At 49.2% G+C, this 26,697-nt stretch overlaps 1 protein-coding gene across 2 annotated transcripts in view; it reads left to right on the plus strand.

The window, feature by feature from the left end:
• Positions 1 to 11,028: 11,028 nt before the first annotated feature.
• PIAS4 (protein inhibitor of activated STAT 4) overlaps positions 11,029 to 26,697 on the plus strand; it is a 38,256-nt gene continuing 22,587 nt past the window's right edge. The window contains exons 1-2 of one of the 2 annotated variants that reach the window (XM_083421673.1): positions 11,029 to 11,103; positions 22,041 to 22,500. In XM_083421673.1, coding sequence (XP_083277799.1) covers positions 22,044 to 22,500 — 457 coding nt within the window. In that variant the 5' untranslated portion in view covers positions 11,029 to 11,103; positions 22,041 to 22,043. The remainder of the gene's footprint in view (positions 11,104 to 22,040; positions 22,501 to 26,697) is intronic. The other variant, XM_083421672.1, reaches the window with a different exon arrangement.

Raw genomic sequence — 26,697 nt, forward strand, 5'->3', positions numbered from 1 at the left:
GGAGGGGGGGGGTAACAGGAGGGTCTAGGAAAACAAAAGAGGAACCGTTTTTATTTCATTTCATTAGGATTTTTGTTTTCGCTTTAATCCTGCCCTTTTGCATCCGGCCCAGTATACCTGAAGGAGCGTCTCCACCCCCATCGTTCTGCCTGGACGCTGAGGTCCAGCGCCAGGGCCTTCTGGGGGCTCCCTCATTGCGAGAAGCTAAGCTACAGGGCCTTCTCGGTAGTGGCCCTGTGGAATGCCGTCCCATCAGATGTCAAGGAAATAAGCAGCTATCCTATTTTTAAAAGACATCTGAAGCCAGCCCTGTTCAGGGAAGTTTTTAATGTGTGACATTTTACTGTATTTTTGGTCTTTGTTGGAAGCCGCCCAGAGTGGCTGGGGAAACCGAGCCAGATGGGCGGTGTACAAATAATAAATTATTAGTATAAAAGGTAAAGGTACCCCTGCCCGTACGGGCCAGTCTTGACAGACTCTAGGGTTGTGCGCCCATCTCACTCAAGAGGCCGGGGGCCAGCGCTGTCCGGAGACACCTCCGGGTCACGTGGCCAGCGTGACATCGCTGCTCTGGCGAGCCAGAGCCACACACGGAAACGCCGTTTACCTTCCCGCTAGTAAGCGGTCCCTATTTATCTACTTGCACCCGGGAGTGCTTTCGAACTGCTAGGTTGGCAGGCGCTAGGACCGAGCAACGGGAGCGCACCCCGCTGTGGGGATTCGAACCACCGACCTTTCGATCGGCAAGCCCTAGGCACTGAGGCTTTTACCCACAGCGCCACCCGCGTCCCTAAAAATTATTAGTATAGCTAAGGAGTAATTCCTAAAATATATCGGAGCAAATTCCAAATTCAGGAAAATAAGAGGCTGCCGCAGAAATTGAAGCTGCACAGAACAGGAATGCAGAAAGCTGTCTTACATCACATTCCTCTAGCTCAGCTACGCCTTGTCTCCAGCTGTTTTTGAACTACAGTTCCCATCATCCCTGACCACTGGTCCTGCTCGCTAGGGATGATGGGAGTTGTAGTCCCCAAACAGATGGAGGGCTGAGTTTGGGAGTGCCTGGTCTAAAGTCTATTCATCAGGAAATAAGGATTTGTTTTAAGTTTTTCATGTGGTCTAAAACTCAGTTAACAAACCTGGATACATATGCTATAATGTTTTTTTGTTTTGTTTTAGTTAAATAGTTTACATTGTTATTAAGGAAAAAACTTTCTCCTTCCAATAAAGTACAGCAGAAAAGTTGCCCAAATATTAACAGTCAAGTTTGGGGAACCCTGCCCTACGGTCTCAGGCTGGGGGATTTCCAGTGCCGCACACGGAAACGCCGTTTACCTTCCCGCTAGTAAGCGGTCCCTATTTATCTACTTGCACTTAGGGGTGCTTTCGAACTGCTAGGTGGGCAGGAGCTGGGACCAAGCAACGGGAGCTCACCCCGCCGCGGGGATTCAAACCGCCGACCATACGATCAGCAAGTCCTAGGCACTGAGGTTTAACCCACAGCGCCAGCCGCGTCCCTGCTCCTGGGAAAAAAGGCTCCAAAACCGCAATCTCAACAACAGAATAGGATTTTATTATAACGGTCACGGGCCAGTTCTGGCTCACTTACAATATCAGGAAAATCATAAAACACAACAGGAATACATTGCAAGTTCAACAACGTTTTGGTCTGGATTTTCACTTTCTGATATATGGCAACCCTGTGTCCAACTCGTTTCCTTTTTTCGAACGAGCTTCCCAGGCTCTGGGCTTCCAATGAGCTCAAGGCGGCATCCTTCAAGCCAAAATCTGCAGGAAGTTCCTGAAATATTTGCATCCGTAAACTACTGCTGATTTATTCAGCGTGGCAGCAGCAGAAAAACCATGCTAGGTTGTTATGAGGGGCAGGCAAACTGTCTATGCAGTGTGGCGTATATTTTTAAAAATACAGAAATACAACGCCCACCGCCAAAGGCTGTAGCAAATACCGTATTTTTTGCTCTATAAGACTCACTTTTTCCCTCCTAAAAAGCAAGGGGAAATGTGTGTGCGTCTTATAGAGCGAATGCAGGCTGCGCAGCTATCCCAGAAGCCAGAACAGCAAGAGTGATCGCTGCTTTCACTGCACAGCGATCCCTCTTGCTGTTCTGGCTTCTAAGATTCAGAATATTATTTTTCTTGTTTTCCTCCTCCAAGAACTAGGTGCATCTTGTGGTCTGGTGCGTCTTATAGAGCGAAAAATACGGTATCTGAAATCTATAGAAAACTGAAATGCTGTCTTTATAGTAAACACGTGGGTTATCTGTTATTTCTTTCCTTTTCTCTGACAGGCACCAGCTATGATATATAATTTTTGCCTCTTTTGCCACTTCTCCCGATTTTCCAGAATTCTGAAAACTGTGGCATTAATCGACCCCTTGACAGTGGTGATGCAAGTCAGGGGGGTAATATGGCAAATAAATAAACTGACAAAACATTGATGTATTGTACAGTTTTCCTGCTTTGCCCCCCCCCCCCTTCCCATAGCGTATTATGTGTGTATAAAATATATATTGCTGTAAGTTGCTTGGATACCTTTGGGTCACAAGCGACTGGCAAATTTAATATATCATTATAAAGGGAGATGGGAAAGGTTTCTCTCAATATTTTATTCTGTTGCTCTCAAATATTATCTACACATAGTAAATTCCGGCACTCTGCTAGGATGGTTACACAAGCTCAAACCCAAAAATGCAGTTATTTGCAAAGTCTAAATCAGACAGGTCAGGAGGCCGTTTCCTGTCTAACCAGCTATCTGAAACTGCTGATGCTAGTTACAGGTCAGAAGGTCGTTTCCTGCCTAGCCAAAAACTGCTGTCAACTAAAAACCACTAGCAAGATGTTTCCTGCTTTACTTCTGCTTTAGATAAGAAGAGATACGAAGGGAATGCTTAGCTAGCGAACACGTGTACAAGGAGGTGGGAGGGAGTGCTTGGCTTAGCAGAAAGACAGGAATATTTAGCAAGCAATAAAATGTGTTAAGCAAGCAATATTTGCTAGCCGATTGGGGAAGTCTGGGGGTATAAGAAAGTCTGCTGAAGTGTCTTGCTTTACAGCCAGTGTATTTCTAGGAACTAACCAGCAGGCTGTCTCTGAGTACAGACCTTGACTCTGTGCTCAGATCTCAATAAACTCTTTTTCTCCAAAGAAGATTTTGCTTTCCTGGTACTTTTGTTCCCTCCGAGGTCCAGGGGATGGCGTGGCTAATGGATCCCTAGGTAAATAAGGCTTCATTTCTTTGGGGGCTCGTCCGGGATCAGCCCCCTCCCCAAATACGGACCGGAGGGCCAGGCTCAACTAAGGTGAACAGCTCCAATCGGCGTTCGCATTTCCGGTGCACACCCTGCCAGTTTGTAGGGGGAGATTGCCACACCGTCCTGGAGCGGAGACATCTAGTTGAGGGAGAACAAGAGGACAGAACGGCGCCGAGGGGACAGGTCCGCAGCGGAGAAAGGTAAGCCCGAGGGAAAGGGCTAGGGGCCCGAGGGAAAGGGCCAGAGGCCTGATCAGCCTCACCTGGTAGTTGGCAGTAGAGTGCCCGGCAGTAAGAATGCCACCAGGAAAGGAATTGGTAAAGGTTTGGGAAAGGGAATGGGGCAGAGGGAATTGAGTGTTTTGTTGACATGTTGTGTGTCAGATACTCCAGTGACTGAATTGTTGTCAAGTGTGGGTCGGGGCCTAGCGCTCCCCTTGGCCGAGCGATTGCAGGGTTGTGCGTTTTCTGCCAGGGCGACCTCGTGCAGACCACAATCTGTATCGTGTGAACTGTGAAAGAATTTACAGCCCAGTCAGGTGCGGAGTATCTGAAGAAAAAAAAAAAAAAAAAATAGGGTCTGGAGCAAGCCAATGTATTCCTCTGGAATGCTTTTTTAATAACTGGAAAACAGCCACGAAGAGTGATGATTCACATTGAAAAAACAGAGACTCAAAACTTTATGTGAGGTGGACTTGCCAACCCAGAGAACTGCGTGGCTTTGATTTGCAATTAATCAACCCCCTGTGGCAAATCAACCCCCTGTGGCAAAATATATTAAATGTCCACCCAGACCAGATCCCCTATATCTCTACATGGAAGACCAATGTAAAGAAAAGAATCTACCATGGCTAAAGTCTTGCTGTGACAGCAACACACAGAACAGGATTTGTACAGTGAAGCCTCTGGTGTTAGAAGACCCAGAAGATGAGGAGGGGGAGTGATTAAGCCACCACCTTACACTCCACCAACAGCCCCTCCAAACCCCCCCCCCCCCCAGGCCAAGATCAAGAAGCACAGGGAGGTGCTGGTGTAGGGGGGAGGAGGACCTGCGAAGGAGGATAGTGAGACGGAAGAAGAGGAAGATGAGGAAGATAACGAAGAGTTTAGGAAGACACTAGATGATATGAATCAAGGAAAGAAAATGTGGACAGAAAGACAGAAAAAGAGACTAAAGGAGTTTGTAAAGCCATTTGAGGAAGAAGTTGGATGTAAGCCCCTTGTTAGTTGAGGCAGCAGAATGCTGCACCCCTGAAAAGAGGAAGAGATGGCAACGTAAGTGGGGACAGGCGGCGAAGAGAGTTATGTCTCACAGATAGTATGAGAAAACCAGGAAGGATCAGGCAACTGGAGAAATGCCCCTTCAGAGGGTTTATGATCCACCAGCCCCTGTCCCAAGCTGAACAAGCGAAGGCACCACAGACCTACACGGTCCAGCATATACCCTTTTCAAGTGCAGATGTTTGTAATTGGAGAAATCAGAACCCCTCTTTTGAGGAGAATCCAGCAAAGATCGTAAAATTGTTTGAAGGGATTTTTTTTTTTTTAAACCTATAATCCCACTTATGATGATGAACAATATCTCCTGGACTCACTACTAATTACAGAAGCATTGCTTGGCCCCTGCATGAGTCAACTAGGGAATAGAGAAGGATCCTTTTATATGGGGCAGGGAACAGCAGCAGGCTTTTCAGGATCTCAAAGTGACAACAAGCCCCAGTGCTTGGCATCCAAACCCCAAGAAGCCTTTTACGCTGTTCATAGATGAAGACCAGGGGGTAGCCAAGGGAGTCTTATGCCAGAAACTGAAAAATTGGCAGCAACCCGTCGCATACTTGTCAGAGAAGCTAACCCCAACAGAACAGAGATTGCCCCCCCCCTGTATGAAAGCGATTGTGGCAGTGGCCACCCTACTCACGAAGGCAGATAAAATTCACGTTTGGACAGGACACCACCTGTGTGACTCCACATGCAGTCCCAGCCTTACTTGACATGAAAGGCACCTATTTCCTATCACAAGCGAAAATGAGGAAGTGCCAGATGCTGTTATTACATTCACGCCTGAAGTTTCAGGTTACCACAGCCCTTAACCTAGCTACCTTATTACAGGTAGGAGAAGGTGAACAAGGGAGCTGCCCACTCAGTCTTACCTGTGCCTGTAACAAAACCCACAAACCAAGTGGTTAATATAATTGGGGCCACAGGTAAATCACAAAAGGCCCCGTTTTTTGCAGTCTGTTACCTGCTGCCTAGGTGGCCAAGTAGTCCAGCACAATTTTTTGTATATACCAGAGTGTCCCATTCCTTTATTGGGCCAAGACTTGTTAACAAAATTACAAGCCCAGATTTCCTTCCAACCAATGGGGGAAGTAATGATGACAACTGGACCAGCAGGAGAGTTTTCTTTAGAAATGCCCCTGAGAGACCATTGGTGCTTGATGATGGTAAAAGAAGAGGAGGGAATCCTCCCTGTTAGCCTGCCTCATGATGTTGACCCTGGACTATGGGCGAAAGATAAAAACCAATACCCCATCCCACGACAGGCAGCTGAAGGAGTGTGGGTGCATTTGAAGCGATTGCTTCAACATGGAATCTTGAAACAATGCCAATCACAGTGAAACACCCCACTGTTGCCAGTGAAGAAGGAAGATGGTGGGTACCGCATATAGGCCCCAAAGTTCTGGAAAAGAGGAAAGGATGAACAGGACTTTGAAAAAAAAACCATTGACCCAAGAAACAGGGTCTAATTGGGTGTCCATGTTGCCCTTGGCTTTGCTTAGAGTCTGTAGCCTCCCATTGAAACGTATTCACTTGTCACCCTTTTGAAGTGATGTTTGGGAGACCGGTTCCTTATGTGTGCATGCTTTCACCTATCCCTGCTCAAGATGTGGAATTGAACAATTATGTACAGTCTCTCTCTCGAGATTTTCTCTCTCAACCCAGGCCCGAACTTCTTGCATGACCAGTTTGAGCCAGGTGACGAGGTGTGGATGAGACTGGTCCCAGGCACCACTGCCGCCGTGCTGGAAGGGCCCATCTGCTCTCCACACCCACAGCTGTGAAGGTCGCTGGCACCACCCCTTGGGTCCACCACATAAGAAAGCTGCTTCAGATTGGACTGTGTCTCAGCATCCTGAAGATCCCCTCCAGTGACGACCGCCTTGCTGATATCTCTACGCACGGTGAAGAATTGGATGGGAGGGGCGCCCGCAGGCAGCGCCCCCAACGTAGACATTTGTTCTCCAGCCAATTTAGAGGCACCACCGGGACTTTTGATATTGGTACCAGAACTCACTCCAGACGATGTGGAACCACGTTACACCCTTGATGAACAGCAGTGGACCAGCCAAGAAGGAGCAACGCTCCAGGAAGGACCGGACAGCCGTGTTTTTGTGCCCCAACATTTGGCCAGCACAATTGTAAAGAATTACCACGAGTCCACCCATTTGGGAGGCCCAGCTGCTAAGGCGCACCTTGGGAGAATATTCTACCTCAACTAACTGCTGCTATAACTAACTGCTGCTATATCCCAAAATGTGCCCTGTGCGCCAACCAAGAGACTGAGAACTATCACCCTTTGAACTTCTATATGGCAGGCCAACCCCTTTCGTCCGAGGCATCCCCGCCGGTTTGGGCAGATGGGAGATCACATCACCCAAGAACAAGTGCAATCCCTGTGTTTGTTGTGTGTGTTTGCTTTCTTTCCAGGTATTCCCTCAAGCGTACACCTGCAGTCCCGTGGCAGTCTCGCTGAGCCGGTTCACCAGTCCCTCTGAGTGACAGCGTCTGGCGACCCCCTCATCCCTAACTGCAGTGAAAGTAGTCGAGGTGATCCCCTGGGTACATCACACGCATCTGAAGAAGGGTGTCTGGACTTGCAAAAGAAATCCCGCTGACCCTCTGAAGTTGATCATCACCTTGTGTCTGACGCTACCAGGAAAAAGCGTTAGGCCACGGGCAACGAGATCCTGCGACTAATCATCACAAGGACAGTTACAAAGACTTTCTCTTTTCTCTCTTATTTTCTTTATTGACTTGCTCTATGTCTTATTGCCCTGACCCTACCGAACCATACCAACCCTATTGGCCTGCTGGCCTCTGCTACGACTGGTTCGTCTTACCGGTGGTAAGAGATGGTGTGCTCTATGGCTATTGGAAACTGGGATTTGATGAGATTACCGTATTGAGACACCCCACTGCCCCGTTGTGGCTCCTCTCCCACACCACTGACCAGCATGCGTGGACAGTGCTCTTACGGGAAGCTGTAGAGACGATCGAAATCTATCTAGTTCTGTACCGCTCTTGCTGTTGTGGGAGGGTAGTCAACTGTTATCTGGAAGGTAGAGCACTGTACCAACCTCATTTGATAGACCAGGTCCTACTCTTAACCCAGGTGATAGATGGGAGCCTGAGCCAGGTGTGCATTGAAATTACTAAACAAGTGCCAGTAAGAATTGCCACCCCAGGATTTCAGCTTCCATATGCTCTGGTCACTAGGGAGGCAGCACGAGAGTTCAATCCACCCAACAGGGCTAATAGAAAAATTGACCCACATAGTGGGAGCATCAGCTCACCGGTGGGCTCTCATCCTTGAGGCTCAACAGGTAGTCGGGCACAAATATCAGTGGGCTCTTCAACAATGAGCACACCCCCTGAATATTGGTGGGAGGAACCATGGAGATATTGGGTTTGGTGGGTAGGAGTGATATGTACCGCCCTTGTCATATGGATGCTCTCGTATTTCTGTTGGCATGAACGGTATCGTATTTGTGGGGAGAATAGGCCCAATAATGCTTCTATTGCTTTTCTGCTTCTGTATACCCTGCTTAATGCAATGCCTGCAACATATGATGAAAAAGATGATGTCTCGCATGATGGGACCTCGCGTGATTGCTGTAATGAGAGAATATAGACCCCTACCCCAGAACGAATCTAAGTAATAGATTGTTCAAAAGAAGAGGACGGAGTAAAGGGAGATGGGAAAGGTTTCTCTCAATATTTTATTCTGTTGCTCTCAAATATTATCTACACATAGTAAATTCCGGCACTCTGCTAGGATGGTTACACAAGCTCAAACCCAAAAATGCAGTTATTTGCAAAGTCTAAATCAGACAGGTCAGGAGGCCGTTTCCTGTCTAACCAGCTATCTGAAACTGCTGATGCTAGTTACAGGTCAGAAGGTCGTTTCCTGCCTAGCCAAAAACTGCTGTCAACTAAAAACCACTAGCAAGATGTTTCCTGCTTTACTTCTGCTTTAGATAAGAAGAGATACGAAGGGAATGCTTAGCTAGCGAACACGTGTACAAGGAGGTGGGAAGGAGGTGGGAGGGAGTGCTTGGCTTAGCAGAAAGACAGGAATATTTAGCAAGCAATAAAATGTGTTAAGCAAGCAATATTTGCTAGCCGATTGGGGAAGTCTGGGGGTATAAGAAAGTCTGCTGAAGTGTCTTGCTTTACAGCCAGTGTATTTCTAGGAACTAACCAGCAGGCTGTCTCTGAGTACAGACCTTGACTCTGTGCTCAGATCTCAATAAACTCTTTTTCTCCAAAGAAGATTTTGCTTTCCTGGTACTTTTGTTCCCTCCGAGGTCCAGGGGATGGCGTGGCTAATGGATCCCTAGGTAAATAAGGCTTCAATTATGGTGATGATAATGATCAGTCCACATGGGATTTTGGACAGAGTGGAACAAAGATGAATGACAGAATTGGAAGAGATCCCGTGGGGTCATCCAGCCCAACCCCTTTCAATGCAGGAATCTGGAACCCACGACCCTGAGATTAAGACTCTCATGTTCTACCGATTCAGCTTATCCCCCCCAAAAAGTGGGGTGTGTGGCGTTGCTTTATCCATTACATTCACATCCTGCCTTTCCTCTCAAATTATTTTTAAATTGTGGCTACTTGGTGGGCCTCTTAAATGCACTCTGCACATGCCCAGAGGGCCCCCCTGACCATATTGCTGTTCGTCCACTGAAACCGAGCCTAGCCACTACAAAACCCTCCCTTAAGGTTAGTAGTTGTTTAGTCGTTTAGTCGTGTCCGCCTCTTTGTGACCCACTGGACCAGAGCACGCCAGGCCCTCCTGTCTTCCACTGCCTCCCGTGGTTTGGTCAAACTCATGTTGGTCTCTTCGAGAACACTGTCCCACCATCTCGTCCTCTGTCACCCCCTTCTCCTTGTGCCCTCCATCTTTCCCAACATCAGGGTCCTTTCCAGGGAGTCTTCTCTTCTCATGAGGTGGCCAAAGTCTTGGAGCCTCAGCTTCAGGATCTGTCCTTCCAGTGAGCACTCAGGGCTGATTTCCTTCAGAGTGGAGAGGTTTGATCTTCTTGCAGTCCATGGGACTCTCAAGAGTCTCCTCCAGCACCAGAATTCAAAAGCGTCAATTCTTCAGCGCTCAGCCTTCTTTATGGTCCAGCTCTCACTTCCATACATCACTGCTTCAACTATACAAACCTTTGTTGGCAAGGTGATGTCTCTGCTTCTTAAGATGCTGTCTAGGTTTGTCATTGCTTTTCTCCCAAGAAGCAGGCGTCTTTTAATTTCATGACTGCTGTCACCATCTGCAGTGATCATGGAGCCCAAGAAAGTAAAATCTCTCACTGCCTTCATTTCTTCCCCTTCTATTTCCCAGGAGGTGATGGGACCAGTGGCCATGATCTTCGTTTTTTTAATGCTGAGCTTCAGACCATGTTTTGTGCTCTTCTCTTTCACCCTCATTAGAAGTTTCTTTAATTCCTCCTCCTTTTCTGCCATCCAAGTTGTGTCATCTGCATATCTGAGGTTGTTGATATTTCTTCCGGCAATCTTAATTCTGGCTAGGGATTCATCCAGCCCAGCCTTTCGCACGTATGTATAAAATACATATTGCTGTAAGTTGCTTGGATCCCTTTGGGTCACAAGCAACCGGTAAATTTAATAAATGATTATGGTGACAATAATGATCAGTCCACATGGGATTTTGGACAGAGCGGAACAAAGATGAATGACAGAATCGTAGAGTTGGAAGACACCCCGTGGGGTCATCCAGCCCAACCCCCTGCAATGCAGGAATCTGGAACCCATGACCCTGAGATTAAAACTCTCATGTTCAGTTTATCCCCCCCCCAAAAGTGGGGTGTGTGGCCTTGCTTTATCCATTAGATTCACATCCTGCCTTTCCTCTCAAATTATTTTTAAATTGTGGCTACTTGGTGGGCCTCTTAAATGCACTCTGCACATGCCCAGAGGGCCTCCCTGACCATATTGCTGTTCGTCCACTAAAACCGAGCCTAGCCACTACAAAACCCTCTCCTAAGGTTAAGTCGAACCTAAATATGACCGCAGATTAAATCCTGCCCGCAAATTATTTCCCCTATTTGGGGGGTGAGTGTTTCTTTAAGAGCCGGCTGGGCGTGGCCACGCGTCGTCATCGCTCTTTCTCGGGAAGAGGAAGCGGGCAAGGCGGGTTGGCTTGCCGCCGCTGTGCGCATGCGCCGCCTCTCCCCTCTTCTGGCGGAGGAGAAGCGAGAGGCCGGCCCGAAAAAGCTTCGCCGGGTCGCTTGGCGCGCATGCGCATGCGCCGCGCTCCTCGTCTCCGGCGTCGCACGTTTTTTTGTACGGAGCGTCGACGCTGATTGGAGAGAAGAGGGCGGGGGCGGGGAAAGAAACCCCGAGACGCGCGCTCCGGATTGGCCGAGCCGGGGCGCCGAGCCGTTGACGTCCCCCCCGTCACGTGACGCGGGCGGCTCTTCTCTTTCTTCTTCCCTCCCCCCGCCCCTCCCTCCACCTGTTCCCGGCGCGTTGGATGCTGGAAGCCAAGATGGCGGCGGAGCTGGTGGAGGCGAAAGTGAGTGAGTGAAAGAGGAGAGGGAGGGAGGAGAGGGAGGGAGAGGAGAAGCGGGGGTCCGAAGGGGAGCCCCGTCCCCCCCCCTCACTGAGGTATGTTTTTTTTGGGGGGGGGACCCTATGAATCTCTGCCCAAGGGAGGGGCACCTGAGGAGGGAGGGGCGTGGCTAAAGGGGAGGGGCAGCCAGAAGCCCCGCCCCCTCGTCCGAGGGAGGGGGCGGCCTCCCCACCCCCTTCAGGAACGACCCCCCCTCACCAATCTCCCCCACTCTCACATCTCCCCTCTCCCTACCTGCTGCTGATTTCCCACCCCCACCTTCAAGACAGCCCCCCCCTCCCCCCATGCCAGAGAAGACCCTCCCCATTTCCTCTCACCCCCCCCCAGGAGGGTTTGTTGGTCTGTTTGTTTGTTTACATGCCTTTTATCTCGCCCCCATGCCAGCCCCCCCTTTGGGGCACCTTTTGACAGCCAGGAGGAGTTGCCACCAACCCTGCAAGGTGGATTTTTGTTTGGGGGGGGGACGGTTTGTTTGGAGCTGATTTAATCCTGATTGATATGTGTTTGCGTGTGTTGAAAGCGAAAACGAAACAAAAACACGACAGCAGCAAAGTGCGATCTTAGGCAGGTCTTACTCAGAAAGTAAGCACCCCTTGGGTTCAGGAGGGTGGTGTTAAAGGTAAGGTAAAGGGACCCCTGACCGTTAGGTCCAGTCATGACCGACTCTGGGGTTGCGGCGCTCATCGCGCTTTACTGGCCAAGGAAGCCGGCGTACAGCTTCCGGGTCATGTGGCCGGCATGACTAAGACGCTTCTGGCGAACCAGAGCAGCACACGGAAACACCATTTATCTTCCCGCCAGAGCGGTACCTATTTATCTACTTGCACTTTGACGTGTTTTTGAACTGCTAGGTTGGCAGGAGGTGGGACTGAGCACCGGGAGCTCACTCCGTCGCGGGGATTTGAACCGCCGACCTTCTGATTGGCAAGTCCTAGGCTCTGTGGTTTAACCCACAGCACCACCCATGTCCCATTGGGGGTGGTGTTACTCGCTGGTTAAGTCGCCTGGAATAGCAGCTTGGCAATTGTATACAGTGGTACCTCGGGTTAAGTACTTAATTCGTTCCGGAGGTCCGTTCTTAACCTGAAACTGTTCTTAACCTGAAGCACCACTTTAGCTAATGGGGCCTACTGCTGCTGCTGTGCCGCTGGAGCACAATTTCTGTTCTCATCCTGAAGCAAAGTTATTAACCTGAAGCACTATTTCTGGGTTAGCGGAGTCTGTAACCTCAAGCGTATGTAAGCTGAGGTACCACTGTACATGCCTAATTGGAAATCGCTGGACTTTTAGGTAAGGGTTGCAACCTTTGCCTGCTGCGCAGCCAACATGGGCACCCACCGAGCGTGGCGGTACCTTTCAGAAAGTGAAACAGGTTTATTCTGCTTGAAGCACATTTGTGATCTGGATTTGTCAGGTGTTTGCTCTTTCCTGACAGATATTTATTGTGCATACATGTGTGTGTGTTTATTTGTTACTTTGAAACCTTAGCTGTTTTAATGGAGGAGGGTGAATCTGAAACATTTAACAGATCAACACATCTCTTGGCTGTTCACTTGTTTTCATTGTATATGCATGCATGTGGATAATAACAGAAAAAGCTATAAATGCATTTCTGTGGCACATAAGGACCTATGAAGGGCCCTGCTGGATTATGCCAAGGCCCATCTAGTCCAGAATCCTATTCTCACATGGCCAGCCAGATGCCACGATGGGAGGCCTGCAACTCTCCTCTACCTGAACTGGCATTCAGAGGCATACAGTTTGTGGTCTCGGAGGTAGGGCATAGCTGTCATGGCTAGTAGATGCTGATAGCCTTATCATCTACGTAATTAGACTCTCAAGTCACAAAACCACCTGCCAAAATGGAATTTCTGTGAGATACTTTAAGGCTCCTTCTCTGTGTGTTCTGTATTGTTAAGCTGAACCATGCGGATCCAGTTGTGAAACTAATGGACACCTCAGATAGCAAGCAAAGTCATGTATAGTGCTGCCATTTGTATTAATGATTGTACTTTTACTTTACAAGAGTAGATCTGGCTTGTTTCGTGAATATTCAGAAACAAAGACTTTAGGGTAGTTAACTTCTTTGAGTGAATTTGGAATGGCTGGCTTCCAGTTTTTTTCAGTAAACTGTGGACACAAACTGGGAAAACTTCAGTTGAAACCTTGAATTTCCACGCACTTACGTATTTGTTACTTATTTAGAGCACTTTTATCTCTCCTTAAGACATCTGGCTTACTAGAAGCACATGTAAAAAGGATCGAGGGGTCTTGGTGGACCACAAGCTTAACATGAGTCCGCAGTGTGATGCAGCAGCAAAAAAAGCTAATGCCGTTCTAGGCTGCATCAACAGAAGTCTAGTGTCTAGATCAAGGGAAGTCATAGTACTACTCTATTCTGCCTTGGTCAGGCTACACTTGGAGTACTGTGTCTAATTCTGGGCACCACAATTTAAGAAGGATGTTGACAAGCTGGAATGTGTGCAGAGGAGGGCAACCAAGGTGGCCAAGGGTCTGGAAACTAAGCCTTATGAGGAGCACTTGAAGGAGCTGGGTATGTTTAGCATGGAAAAGAGGAAACTGAGAGGAGATATGATAGCCACCTTCAAATATTTCAAGGGCTGTCACATGGAGGAGGGAGCATGCTTGTTTTCTCCTCCTTTGGAGGGTAGGACTCGAACCCATGGCTTCAAGTTGCAAGGAAGGAGATTCCGACTAAACATTTGGAAAAAAAACTTTCTGACAGTAAGAGCTGTTCAGCAGTGGAACAGACTCCCACGAGAAGTGGTGGACTCTCCTTCCTTGGAGGTTTTTAAGCAGAGGTTGGATGGCTATCTGTCATGGATGCTTTAGCCGAGATTCCTGTGTTACAGGGGGGTTGGACTAGAAGACCGCTGGGGTCCCTTTCAACTCTTAAGATTCTATGAGTCCATGAACCATACGAAGCTCCCAGAGCAGCGTATAAATCTCAGTAATAAGACAACCCCTGGGCTCAGACTCAGAATCTGATAGATAAAACACAAATGGGAAAGGGGCCCTTTATTTCAGCTACAGTTAGTGTGAAGGCTGCAAGGAAAGTCTTGCTGCTGTCAGACCCAGCTCCAACAGGGGAAAAATGAGGCTAGCCCATCTTACAGGGCTGTTGTAAGGAGCACAGCATCTTTTAGTGCTATGGAGGCTTGGCGCTCTATATATGTTAATTATTATTGTAGCAAATGAATATCTGCAGTAGACTTGTCCAGTCTGATACGGACAGCAGCAGATTTTCTCAAACTGGTGCGCATGAGGTGCGACAGGCATCGCTGTCTCCTCGCTCCCTTTTCCAACCCGAGGGCCTTCTGGGAAACCTTCCAAGAGCCTCATGCCAATCGTGGGCAGAAGTGGGTGGAGCAATGAATGCAAATTACAGCTTTGTGCAGCAGGGTGCTTCCAGCACACTTTGCTCTATCCGTCATCCAGATGAAACAAGAGGACACATTCCAGCTAGGCAAAGTCACTCCAGGAGGGTGCAAAGCAAAGGCTGGTGAGGGTATGTGGCCGGTGGAACGCTCCAAGGCCCAGCTAGAGAGCCCTGGGATGGTTGGATTTGGCACTGAGGAATCCCACCTGCTGCCTCCACTGCCAAGTCCTTGCTTGCTTGCCTGCCTGCCTGACAATCTATTGCTCTTGTCGTTTTTGCATGGGCTTCCCTTTGCTTGTGCTGCCCTTAGAAGCTAGAGCTTGGGAGGTGCAGCTGTGAAATGGTGGGGTTTGAAGCTTTGAGATTTTAAGGCAATGGCTGTGAATCGTAGTAAGCGGAGACCTACTTTTTAAATTAGTTGGAGCAGATGGGAGGCTCTGCTGCTGCTGCTGCTGCTTCTTCTGTTGTTACCGTTAACCAATTTATATACCGCTTTTTAGACACAGATGATGTTCCACAATTTCAGTGCCTTAAAGAGATCTGCGCAGCATTGTCAAACCATAGTGTTTAGCCAAGCCAGTGTGGTGTAGTGGTTAAGAGCGGTAGTCTCCTAATCTGGGGAACCAGGTTCGCGTCTCCGCTCCTCCACATGCAGCTGCTGGGTGACCTTGGGCCAGTCACACTTCTTTGAAGTCTCTCAGCCCCACTCACCTCACAGAGTGTTTGTTGTGGGGGAGGAAGGGAAAGGAGAATGTTAGCCGCTTTGAGACTCCTTAAAGGGAGTGAAAGGCGGGATATCAAATCCAAACTCTTCCTCTTCTTCTTCCTGTTCAGCACAGGATCTGCAGAAACCTCCAGTGCCCCTCAAGTCAGCCTGTTCCTAATTTAACAACCCTTACTCTTAAGAAGGTCCCCCTCATGTCCAGCCAAATCTGTTTCATTCGTCTTCTGTAAAAGTCTATCAGTATTTTATTTTATTTTTAATCCTCGTGTTAAAAGGGCAAAGCAAGTTGCTGGCTCTCATTATTTTTAGCATATGGAGGGCACAACATTTGTTTGCTACACCTGACGGCTGAGGATTACTTCGCGCATCTGATGAAGGGAGCCAACAAAAATCCAGGCCACAATACCTCTTACGCCCCAAAGTCCTGCAATAATCATGGAATCATAGAATTGTAAATTTGGGAGGCACCCTGAGAGTCATCTAGTCCACCCCCCACCCCCCGCAGTGTAGGAATCCTGCTCACAACCATCCCTGGAGTACTAGTATTGCAGGGAAGGGTTAGGTGCGTCAGCAGCCTGAGACAGAAAGCATTTTTATTTGCTTATTTGCGGTGGGGGAGGCATGGTAGCCCAAGGCTATCTCCTCACTTGGTTGCTGAGCTTAGATACAGTCACACCTCGGAAGTCGAACGCCTTGCGACTCGAACGTTTTAGCTCCCGAACCCTGCAGAGTGAGTGTTCCGGTTTGTGAACGTTCTTTGGAACCCAAACGTCCGTCGTGGGTTCCGCGGCTTCCGATTGGCCGCAGGAGCTTCCTGTTGCCAACCAGAAAACGCGCCTTGGTTCCTGAACATTTTGGAAGCTGAACAGACTTCTGGAACGGATTCCGTTCAACTTCCGAGGTGCCACTGTATTATGTTGCAGAGCTATAGCTTACTGGCGGAAAACCTGCTTTGCATGCAGAAGGTTCTTGTCTGAAATCACGGAGGGCTGCTGTGTAGAGGGTCCTGAGCTACATGGGACCATTGGCTTGACCAGTAGAATGGACTCCCTCAGAAGGAGGTGGGCTATCCTTTGATGGAGGGACGCGGGTGGCGCTGTGGGTTAAAGCCTCAGTGCCTAGGGCTTGCCGATCGAAAGGTCAGCGGTTCGAATCCCCGCGGCGGGATGCACTCCCGCTGTTCGGTCCCAGCGCCTGCCAACCTAGCAGTTCGAAAGCACCCCCGGGTGCAAGTAGATAAATAAGGACCGCTTACTAGTGGGAAGGTAAACGGTGTTTCCGTGTGCGGCTCTGGCTCACCAGAGCAGCGATGTCACGCTGGCCACGTGACCCGGAAGTGTCTTCGGACAGCGCTGGCCCTTGGCCTCTTTGAGTGAGATGGGCACACAACCCTAGAGTCTGTCAAGACTGGCCCGTACGGGCAGGGGTACCTTTACCTTTACCTATCCTTTGATGGAGGTTTGTAAACGGAGGTTGGGTGGCCATCTGCCAGGGATTCTTTATCTGTGATTCCTTCCTTTCAGGTGACCCTTTAAAAGGTGCCTTCCAATCTGATTCTATCACTTTGTACCTCATGCACTTTTCAGGGGTCAGCAAACTTTTTCAGCAGGGACCCGGTCCACTGTCCCTCAGACCTTGTGGGGGGCTGGACTGTATTTTGAAAAAAAATTAATGAACGAAGTCCTATGCCCCACAAATAACCAAGAGATGCATTTTAAGTAAAAGCACACATTCTACTCATGTAAAAACACACTGATTCCCGGACCGTCCGCGGGCCGGATTGAGAAGGCGATTGGGCCCTGGGCCTTAGTTTGCCTACCCATGTCTTAGCTGCTGTGCTGCACCAGTTTTCAGCTTTCGTTTTTGATGCTTTAAGAGTGAGGGTGCAGGTAACAACCCCTGTATAAATGGGCATTTTCTGCTGCTAGTATCATAGAATGGCCTTCCCTCTGCCATATGTGAAGGAACATAGGCAGCTGGCTTATTCTTGAGCCAGTCCTTGGTTAGTCTAGCTCAGTATTGTCTACACTGACTGGCAGCAGCTCTGTAGGGTTGCAGACAGGAGGCAGAGGCAGCAGCCCTCAGCTGCTTTACACAGCTCGTGAAGTTTTTGCTCAGGCTTTCCCTGTTTTAGGTGCATGGCTCCCTTGAATAATTTGCTTTTATATGTTTTAAATGCTGCTTTACTGCTTTTAGACTCTGTTTTTAAAATATAATATTTGGAGTGTTTTGGACTAGAGATTTTCGAAACCTTAAGAGGTTTAAGGTAAAGGTACCCCTGCCCGTACGGGCCAGTCGTGTCCGACTCTAGGGTTGTGCGCCCATCTCACTTAAGAGGCCGAGGGCCAGCGCTGTCCGCAGACACTTCCGGGTCACGTGGCCAGCGTGACAAGCTGCATCTGGCGAGCCAGCGCAGCACACGGAAACGCCGTTTACCTTCCCGCTAGTAAGCGGTTCCTATTTATCTACTTGCACCCGGGGGTGCTTTCGAACTGCTAGGTTGGCAGGTGCTGGGACCGAGCAACGGGAGCTCACCCCGCCGTGAGGATTCGAACCGCCGACCTGACGATCGGCAAGTCCTAGGCGCTGAGGTTTTACCCACAGCGTCACCCGCGTCCCTTAAGAGGTTTATAAACTCTTTAAAACAAACCAACCAGTTTCAGAGATCACTCTTGTGTCCTTTCCCATTCAGCGTTTGTGATGCGGGCTGCAGAAATCGTTCCAAGTTCTGAGTTGCATTCTTTAAGTTGATTTCACGTCTTTGGTCTTTCATGGGCCGCCAAGGTGGCATCTTCAGGATCGGCAGAGAGAGTTGTTTTCGTGACTCTCAAGTGATCAGTTGCCCCCCACCCCGGCTTGCCACTGTGTTTGTGGTTGGCATGTGCAAGTTGTGACTCAGCTGCCTGCCATCCTTGTATGGCAAGCAGCCCCCCCCCCCCCCCCGCCGCCGCCGCCCCCAGTGCTTGATAAACCTGGTTTCGCTCCCAGGCTGCAAAACAAGAAGGACCGTTGAGTCCTTGGCAGGTTCTGCTTGCTGGAGGTGGGCTGCAATTTGGCTTCCTGGTCCACATGCTGTGTTGTTTTAACCAGCGAAATTTCTTCCTGTTGTAAGTCTGGGCTGCATCAATAGGAGTATAGCATCTAGATCAAGGGAAGTAATAGTGCCACTGTCTTCTGCTCTGGTCAGACCTCACCTGGAGTACTGTGTCCAGTTCTGGGCACCATAGTTCAAGAAGGACACTGACAAACTGGAACGTGTCCAGAGGAGGGCAACCAAAATGGTCAAAGGCCTGGAAACGATGCCTTATGAGGAACGGCTACGGGAGCTGGGCATGTTTAGCCTGGAGAAGAGGAGGTTAAGGGGTGATATGATAGCCATGTTCAAATATATAAAAGGGGAGGAGGGAGAAAGGTTGTTTTCTGCTGCTCCAGAGAGGCGGACACGGAGCAATGGATCCAAACTACAAGAAAGAAGATTCCACCTAAACATTAGGAAGAACTTCCTGACAGTAAGAGCTGTTCGACAGTGGAATTTGCTGCCAAGGAGTGTGGTGGAGTCTCCTTTCTTTGGAGGTCTTTAAGCAGAGGCTTGACAGCCATATGTCAGGAGTGCTCTGATGGTGTTTCCTGCTTGGCAGGGGGTTGGACTCGATGGCCCTTGTGGTCTCTTCCAACTCTAGGATTCTATGATTCTAAGTGCTGGAGCGCTGCCTGTATTCCTTCACTTGCCCTCCTCGCTGCTTCACAACTCGGTTGTGCAGTTCCATTTGCACTGGAGTGTGGAGGGTACGGTTGGCAGATGCCCCTGGTGTTGCTCTTGTGAGAGAACAAAACTGGCAGACGTCTGAAGCAGCAACAAAGGAGGATTGGCTGCACCAGCCCTACTCTGAGTAGAGCCATTGGCATGGATGAACTTTGGCCTGTTAACTTCAGTGGGTCTAGCAACCCATAACTTGGTGGTAGGGACCCTGCTTTGCATGGGGTGTGGTCCAGGTTTCAGCCCCCAGTCTCATCAGTTAAAAGCAGCAGTCAGCTGGTGATGCAGATGATGCTTAAATGTCTGATATCGAAGTACGGTGGTACCTTGGGTTACAGCCGCTTCAGGTTATGTACGCTTCAGGTTACAGACTCCGCTAACCCAGAAATAGTACCTCAGGTTAAGAGCTTTGCTTCAGGATAAGAACAGAAATCGTGCAGTGGCGGCGCAGCGGAAGGCCCCATTAGCTAAAGTGGTGCTTCAGGTTAAGAACAGTTTCAGGTTAAGAACGGACCTCCAGAATGAATTAAGTACTTAACCCGAGGTACCACTGTATTTGTGTTTTTAATATTCTGTTGGGAGTAGCCCAGAGAATAGGAAGCTTATGACACAAACTAATTTTTTAACATTGTCATTTGCCCTTTGCACCGAAAAAGGTGTAAAGCTAATATAACAACACAGCCGAAGGTGCTGGGGGGGGGGGGTCAGGGTTGAAGCAGAAACATGTCAGGTAGAAGGCAGAAAAGGAAGTCGCTGAATGGGATTCTCCCACAAGAGGCGTTCAGACAGACCTAAGAATTCACTTCTATCTCTCATGTGGGACATAATACAGTGGTACCTTGGGTTACAGACACTTCAGGTTACATATGCTTCAGGTTACAGACTCCGCTAACCCAGAAATAGTGCTTCAGGTTAAGAGCTTTGCTTCAGGGTGAGAACAGAAATCGTGCTCCGGTGGCTCAGTGGCAGCTGGAGGCCCCATTAACTAAAGTGGTGCTTCAAGTTAAGAACAGTTCCAGGTTAAGAACGGACCTCCGGAACGAATTAAGTACTTAACCCAAGGTACCACTGTAGAATGTTAGATTACTGCAACACATTGTACGTAGGGCTGCATCTGAAGACGGTTCGGAAACTTCTGCTGGTGTAGAATTCATCGGCGCTCACTGGGGCAAGATGGTTTCAGCATATTGTACCTGTCCTGGCCTGACTGCAGCGGCTGCTGATTAGTTTCTGGACCCAATTCAAAGTGCTGACCTATAAAGCCTTAAGTGGAGCAGGACCACAATACCTGAAGGGCCACCTCTTACCATATGAACCCACCCAGATCCTGAGATCATTTTGTGAGGCCCTTCTTCGTGTGCCTCCTCCACAAGAGGTGTGGAGGGTGGCAACAAGAGAACGGGGTCTTTTTTGCAGTGGCTCCCCGTCTGTGGAATGCTCTCCCCAGGGCCTTCATTATGCACCTTTGGGTGCCAGGCGAAAACATTCCCCTGCAGCCAGGCCTTTGGCTAATTAGCAATCCAGTGCCCTTTTAAAATGTTCTGTGGAGGCGGGGATTATTGGTTCATCGTCATTCTTATTTCTACTATGCATTTTGCGGTTTCGATATTGTAATTTTATATTACGAGCACTGCCCTGAGAACTGCGGACGAAGAGTTGCGTACAAATTGAATAAATAAGAATTTCCTTGCTGGCTCAGGCCATCGAGCCCAACGTCCTTTCCACACAGTGACCAACTAGATATCACCCCCTAGGATGCCAACAAACAGAACTTGAGGGCAGCAGCAGCAGCAGCAATGCTCCCTCTTGGGATTTCCTGCGACTGGCAGTCATATGCGTACATACGAGTCATCACGGCTGATAGAGGAAAGAGAGAGGTCATAGAATCGGAAGGGGTCATCTAGTCAAACCCACTGCAATACAGGAATCTTTCACCCAATGTGAGGCTCGAACCCCACAATCTTCAGATTAAGAGTCCCGTGTTGCATGCCAGATATATCTTCATCCTCCTTCACGAATTTGTTGTTGGCCATTGTGGGAAACGAGGAGTTTTGGCCCAGAGCGGCTGTTTTCCCTTGTTTCCAGTGGCATTCATTGGATCATAGATTTATAGAGCTGAAAGGGACCTGAGGATCATATTCCATATTGAAATACAGTGGTACCTCGGGTTACGTACTTAATTTGTTCTGGAGGTCCGTTCTTAACCTGAAACTGTTCTTAACCTGAAGCACCACTTTAGCTAATGGGGCCTCCCGCTGCCGCCGATGGAGCACGATTTCTGTTCTCAACCTGAAGCAAAGTTCTTAACCCGAGGTACTCTTTCTGGGTTAGCGGAGTCTGTAACCTGAAGCATCTGTAACCTGAGGTACCACTGTGCTGCTCCTCAATGAGGCCAAACTTAGATTCACAAAATGCAGTGCAGGAATATGTGGCTGTCCCATACGGGGATGGAACCTGCGACCTTGGTGTTATCAGCACCACGTTCTCATCAACCGGAGGCTTGGAGCGACTGGAATGAGAAAGGGTCCAGGGTGCTATTGGCTCCCGGGGCTGTTTTTCAAGCTGCGGTTTACTTAACCCGAGGTACCACTGTATTTTGAATGTGGGCACCTCTGCATCTGCCGCTTCCTGAGTTTGCAGAAAACACAGAAGAATAAAGAGAACATACGACCTTTTTGTTATAACCATGATACTTGACCCCAAACGCTTTCCCCATATGGTCTGTTCTGTGGCATAAAATTGGTATGTGTGTGTGTGTAAATAAATGTATAAGGGTCTTTGCAAATGTATAATAATGCTATAACCACAATACATTTTTAATGGTATTCAGAATAAATACAGCCATAGGCAAAGCAGCACAGCAAGAGGAAGGCTGGTTAATAATTCCTTCCTTGATCCAGATCTTGGGGTACGTTTGCTGCCAGCCCCATAAACGGTGCTTTGATTTATTCGCTCTCTTTGACTTCAAATGTCTCTCTGTCTGCCCTCCCTCTCCGCCCGCAGAACATGGTGATGAGCTTCCGAGTCTCGGACCTCCAGATGTTGCTCGGGTTCGTCGGCCGGAGCAAGAGCGGCTTGAAACACGAACTGGTGACCCGGGCCTTGCAGCTGGTCCAGTTTGACTGCAGCCCGGAACTCTTCAAGAAGATCAAGGAGATCTACGAGACGCGCTACGCCAAGCTCTCCGACGCAGGGCAGATTCCGCAGCAACAGCAGCAGCAGCAGCCGCCCCAGCACAGACCTCCCCAGGAATCCCTCTCCATCCATTCCTCCTATGACCGCAGCGGCAACGCGGTGGCCAGGACTGCTCTTTCCACCGCCAACATTGACTATCCCTCCCTCTACGGGAAGTACTTAAACGGACTGGGGCGGTTGCCCGTCAAACCGGCAAAGCCCGAGGTTCAGCTGGTGAAGCTCCCCTTCTACAGCATTTTGGACGAACTCCTGAAGCCCACTGAGCTCGGTGAGTTGGGGGGGTGGGATTGGGGTGGCCCCGGATGGCCGGGACGTTGCCTCGCCCCACATCTGCAGGTGGACGGTTTGCTCATGGCAGCTGGCTTGCGTGCACAGGCCCTAACCCAGGGGTCAGCAAACGTTTTCAGCAGGGGGCCAGTCCACTGTCCCTCAGACCTTGTGGGGGGGCCGGACTGTATTTTGAAAAAAAATAAAATGAATGAATTCCTATGCCCCACAAATAACCAAGAGATGCATTTTAAGTAAAAGCACACATTCTACTCGTGTAAAAACATCAGGCAGGCCCCACAATAACCCAGAGATGCATTTTAAATAAAAGCGCACATTCTACTCGTGTAAAAACATCAGGCAGGCCCCACAATAACCCAGAGATGCATTTTAAATAAAAGCGCACATTGTACTCGTGTAAAAACATCAGGCAGGCCCCACAATAACCCAGAGATGCATTTTAAATAAAAGCACACATTCTACTCGTGTAAAAACACCAGGCAGGCTCCACAAATAACCCAGAGATGCATTTTAAATAAAAGGGCACATTCTACTCGTGTAAAAACACCAGGCAGGCCCCACAAATAACCCAGAGATGCATTTTAAATAAAAGGGCACATTCTACTCATGTATAAACACTCTGATTGCTGGACCGTCCGTGAGCCGGATTTAGAAGGCGGTTGGGCCAGATCCGGACCCCAGGCCTTTGTTTCCCTACCCATGCCCTAACCCTTACTGTCTGAAACCTTACAGCATTAGAAACTCAGATATATAACCTAGGCTCCAACTGGCTCCTTCAAGCAAGGTTACGGTTGCCAAAACGGAATGTCTAGTTGCCGTTTTGGGGCAAGATGGCTTATTTTTCAAGTGATGGACTGGACTGTGATTATCAGTTAAAATACCTGGCTCGTTCAGATTGCAGCCTCGTTGAAGAGCTTTGAGAACTGAAAGAAGAAAAGTCACTTGATCCGGGGACATTCCGCTTATATATTGGCCTATTCCGACCTCTTTTTCTTAATGGTGACATGGACCATTTGTAAACGTAGGAATGTTCTTCACAACTGTGAGCAGGGCAGTGGGGTGGGGTAAGCGAAAACCAGCGAAAACAGTTATAACGTCGTTCCGTGCTCTTGGTCGGGCTGCACAGGCAAAGCATTTTGGGTCCTGAAATTCGTTTCAGTTGTACAGTGGCGCCTCGCAAGACGAAATTAATTCGTTCCGCGAGTTTTTTCGTTGTGCGAGTTTTTTCGTCTTGCGAAGCACCACTGCATTTAAACACTGACAACGGCGGGGAGGGGCGGGGAGAAGCAGGACAGCTGCCGCAGCCGGTACCTCAGACTCACCCGCGCCTTGTGGCCACCGTGCGACGCGGCTGCTGGAGGGCAGCGGGGCTCAGGAGCGCGACTCCGGCTGCAACGCTGGCTGCTGGTGGCAACGGCTCTCTGAGGCGAGCACGCGAGGGGGTGGGCAGCGGTGCGAGGCACTAACCGTCAGCCGGAAGGTGGGAGGGAGCCGGAAGAGCCGTCACCCGGAAGGTGGGAGGGAGCCGGAGGAGCGGGGAAGCGAGCGTGCGTGCGTGCAGTGACCGTCGCCATGACACGAGAGGCAGGGCCGTTTCGTCTAGCGAAGCAAGCCCTTAGGAAAATCCGTCTTGCGAAGCACCTCAGAAAACGAAAAACCCTTTCGTCTAGCGAGTCTTTCGCCTTCCGAGGCATTCGTCTTGCGGGGTACCACTGTACAGATAAAATAGAACGGATAGAATTCTACAGGGTGTGGTGTTACTGTGTGAGCGCAGTCCAAATCCAATGATCCCCAGATAGTGGAGATGTCAGACGCCATCCTGGCACCCCGGTATCTTCACTCTGTTGCAAGCGGTCGAAAGCCGGGTTCTAAATGGCTAATTTCGAACGCTGCTTGGGGAGCCGTAACCAGTCAGTATAGTAAAAATCTTACCTAGATGGACCCAGTGGTTTGGCTCGGTGCTAGGCAGCGTCCTGTGTCCCTAAACACCAGTGCTTAATCACCTTTGTTCTTGAGCACTAATCGCAATACCCTTGGAAGACAGAAAGACATGATAGACTTTCGTAGAACCATAGAATTGTATGGTTGGAAGGAACCCCAAGAGCATATCAATTACCCATTCTACATATCAAAGGTAAACTGGTCATGTAGAAAATCTACATGTGGGGCAGAAGCCTAGCACTGAAACCTTAACCCTGATCGGCTATTTTTCTACATGCGAGGAAGCTACCATATTTTTCGCCCTATAGGACGCACCGGCCCATAGGACGCACCTAGTTTTTTGGGGGGGAAATCAAGGAATTTTTTTTTATTTCCCCCCCAGGTTTGCGCAGCCATCCCCAAGCTAGAAGAGGGAGACGGAGTGCTCCGTCTCCCTCTTCTGCCTTGAGGGACAGCCTCTCTAGCCTCCGTGGGGCAGCGGCTTGCCCCGCTATCCCCTGAGCTTGTGGGGCTGGCGGGGGGGAGAAGCAAGCTTGCTTCTCCACCCCCCCCGCCAGCCTCCAGACCAGGTTGAGGAATAGCGGGGTGGCGGCGCTGCACCTCCCCGCTGTCCCCCGAGCTTTTGGGCTGCAGGCTGCTGCCCGCAAGCCTTGCGAGCCCGCAGGACCTCCCGCCGGGCTTGCAAGACTTGCGGATAGCTTCCTGAAGCCTGGAGAGGGAGAGGGGTCGGTGCGCACCGACCCCTCTCTCTCTCCAGGCTTCAGCGAAAGCCTGCATTCGCCCCATAGGACGCACACATTTCATTTTTGGAGGGGAAAAAGTGCGTCCTATAGGGCGAAAAATACGGTACTTGCCTGCCCCGCCCCCTGTGGAGGTTATTCAAAACTCAAGCTGCGGAGTTAAGAAGGGACTGCGTTTTATTTCTGAACCGCCACTTTTCAGGTACGCAACCTTCCCAACGCAGTTTACAATATTTCAGAAATGATACAGGGTCCCTTGTCCCCCCCACTTCCAGTGCTCAGAGGTGAGTGCCTCTGTGTATATCTACAAAATGGCAACGCACACACGAGGGAGGGATCAGCAGGTTTGTGCAAAAACCGTTTTTACAAAAGTGCAAAAAGTCCGAAGGAGGAGCCCAAGAGCCATTTAATGTAGCTTGTCCTTCATTGGCGGTTTAAATATGAGATTGGGGATTATGAGGATTATATAGGAGATTGATTTGGCTCATGTGCTAGGCACATTGTCCCTAAAACCATATTGGGTGGTGCAACATAGTGGTTGCAGGGCCCGGCTTTTAATCTGCTGCCCCTGCTTCTTGATCTTGACATGATTTGAATTGTAGAATCATAGAGTTGGAAGGGACCACAAGGATCATCTAGCCCAACCCTCTGCAACGCAGGAATCTTTTGCCCTAAACGGCCTCGTTCCAGTATATCTGAAGGAGCGTCTCCACCCCCATCGTTCTACCCGGACACTGAGGTCCAGCACCAAGGGCCTTCTGGCGGTTCCCTCACTGCGAGAAGCCAAGTTACAGGGAACCAGGCAGAGGGCCTTCTCGGTGGTGGCACCCGCCCTGTGGAACACCCTCCCACCAGATGTCAAAGAGAACAACAGCTACCAGACTTTGAGAAGACATCTGAAGGCAGCCCTGTTTAGGGAAGCTTTTAATGTTTGATGCATTACTGTATTTTAATATTTTGTTGAAAGCCGCCCAGAGTGGCTGGGAAAGCCCAGCCAGATGAGCGGGGTATAAATATATTATTATTATTATTATTATTATTATTATTATTATTATTATTATTATTATTATCCATACAGAAAACACTGGCCTGCGTAAGCGTCTAGGTGTTCCTAATAAGCTAAACCCTGAGCTAAAACAGCTGTTCTCCCAGCACCTGTCCTCCAGTTAAGATATATGGCTTTTAACTCCACGTAAAAGTAAAGCAGAAATGCTCCTTGCCTCTCTGCTGCAATTACCATTAACTGCTGACTCAACTGACTTTGAACCTATTAGACATTAAAACAAATGAAAACCAGGGAGGAGCATGGAGCGAAAGGGCCAGAAGCCTTACTTGTTGCTGTCTTCAGCCCATATAGCTTTAATTCTATCAATGTATAAATTTTTTTAAACAGTTATTTTTCTATGCTTTTAGCGGTTTTTATTCTTGTCTGTAAAGGGACGCGGGTGGCGTTGTGGGTAAAAGCCTCAGCGCCTAGGACTTGCCGATCGAAAGGT

The sequence above is a fragment of the Podarcis tiliguerta genome, assembly GCF_965153285.1.
Source record: "Podarcis tiliguerta genome assembly, chromosome: 18".
In the NCBI taxonomy this organism is placed as follows: Eukaryota; Metazoa; Chordata; class Lepidosauria; order Squamata; family Lacertidae; genus Podarcis; species Podarcis tiliguerta.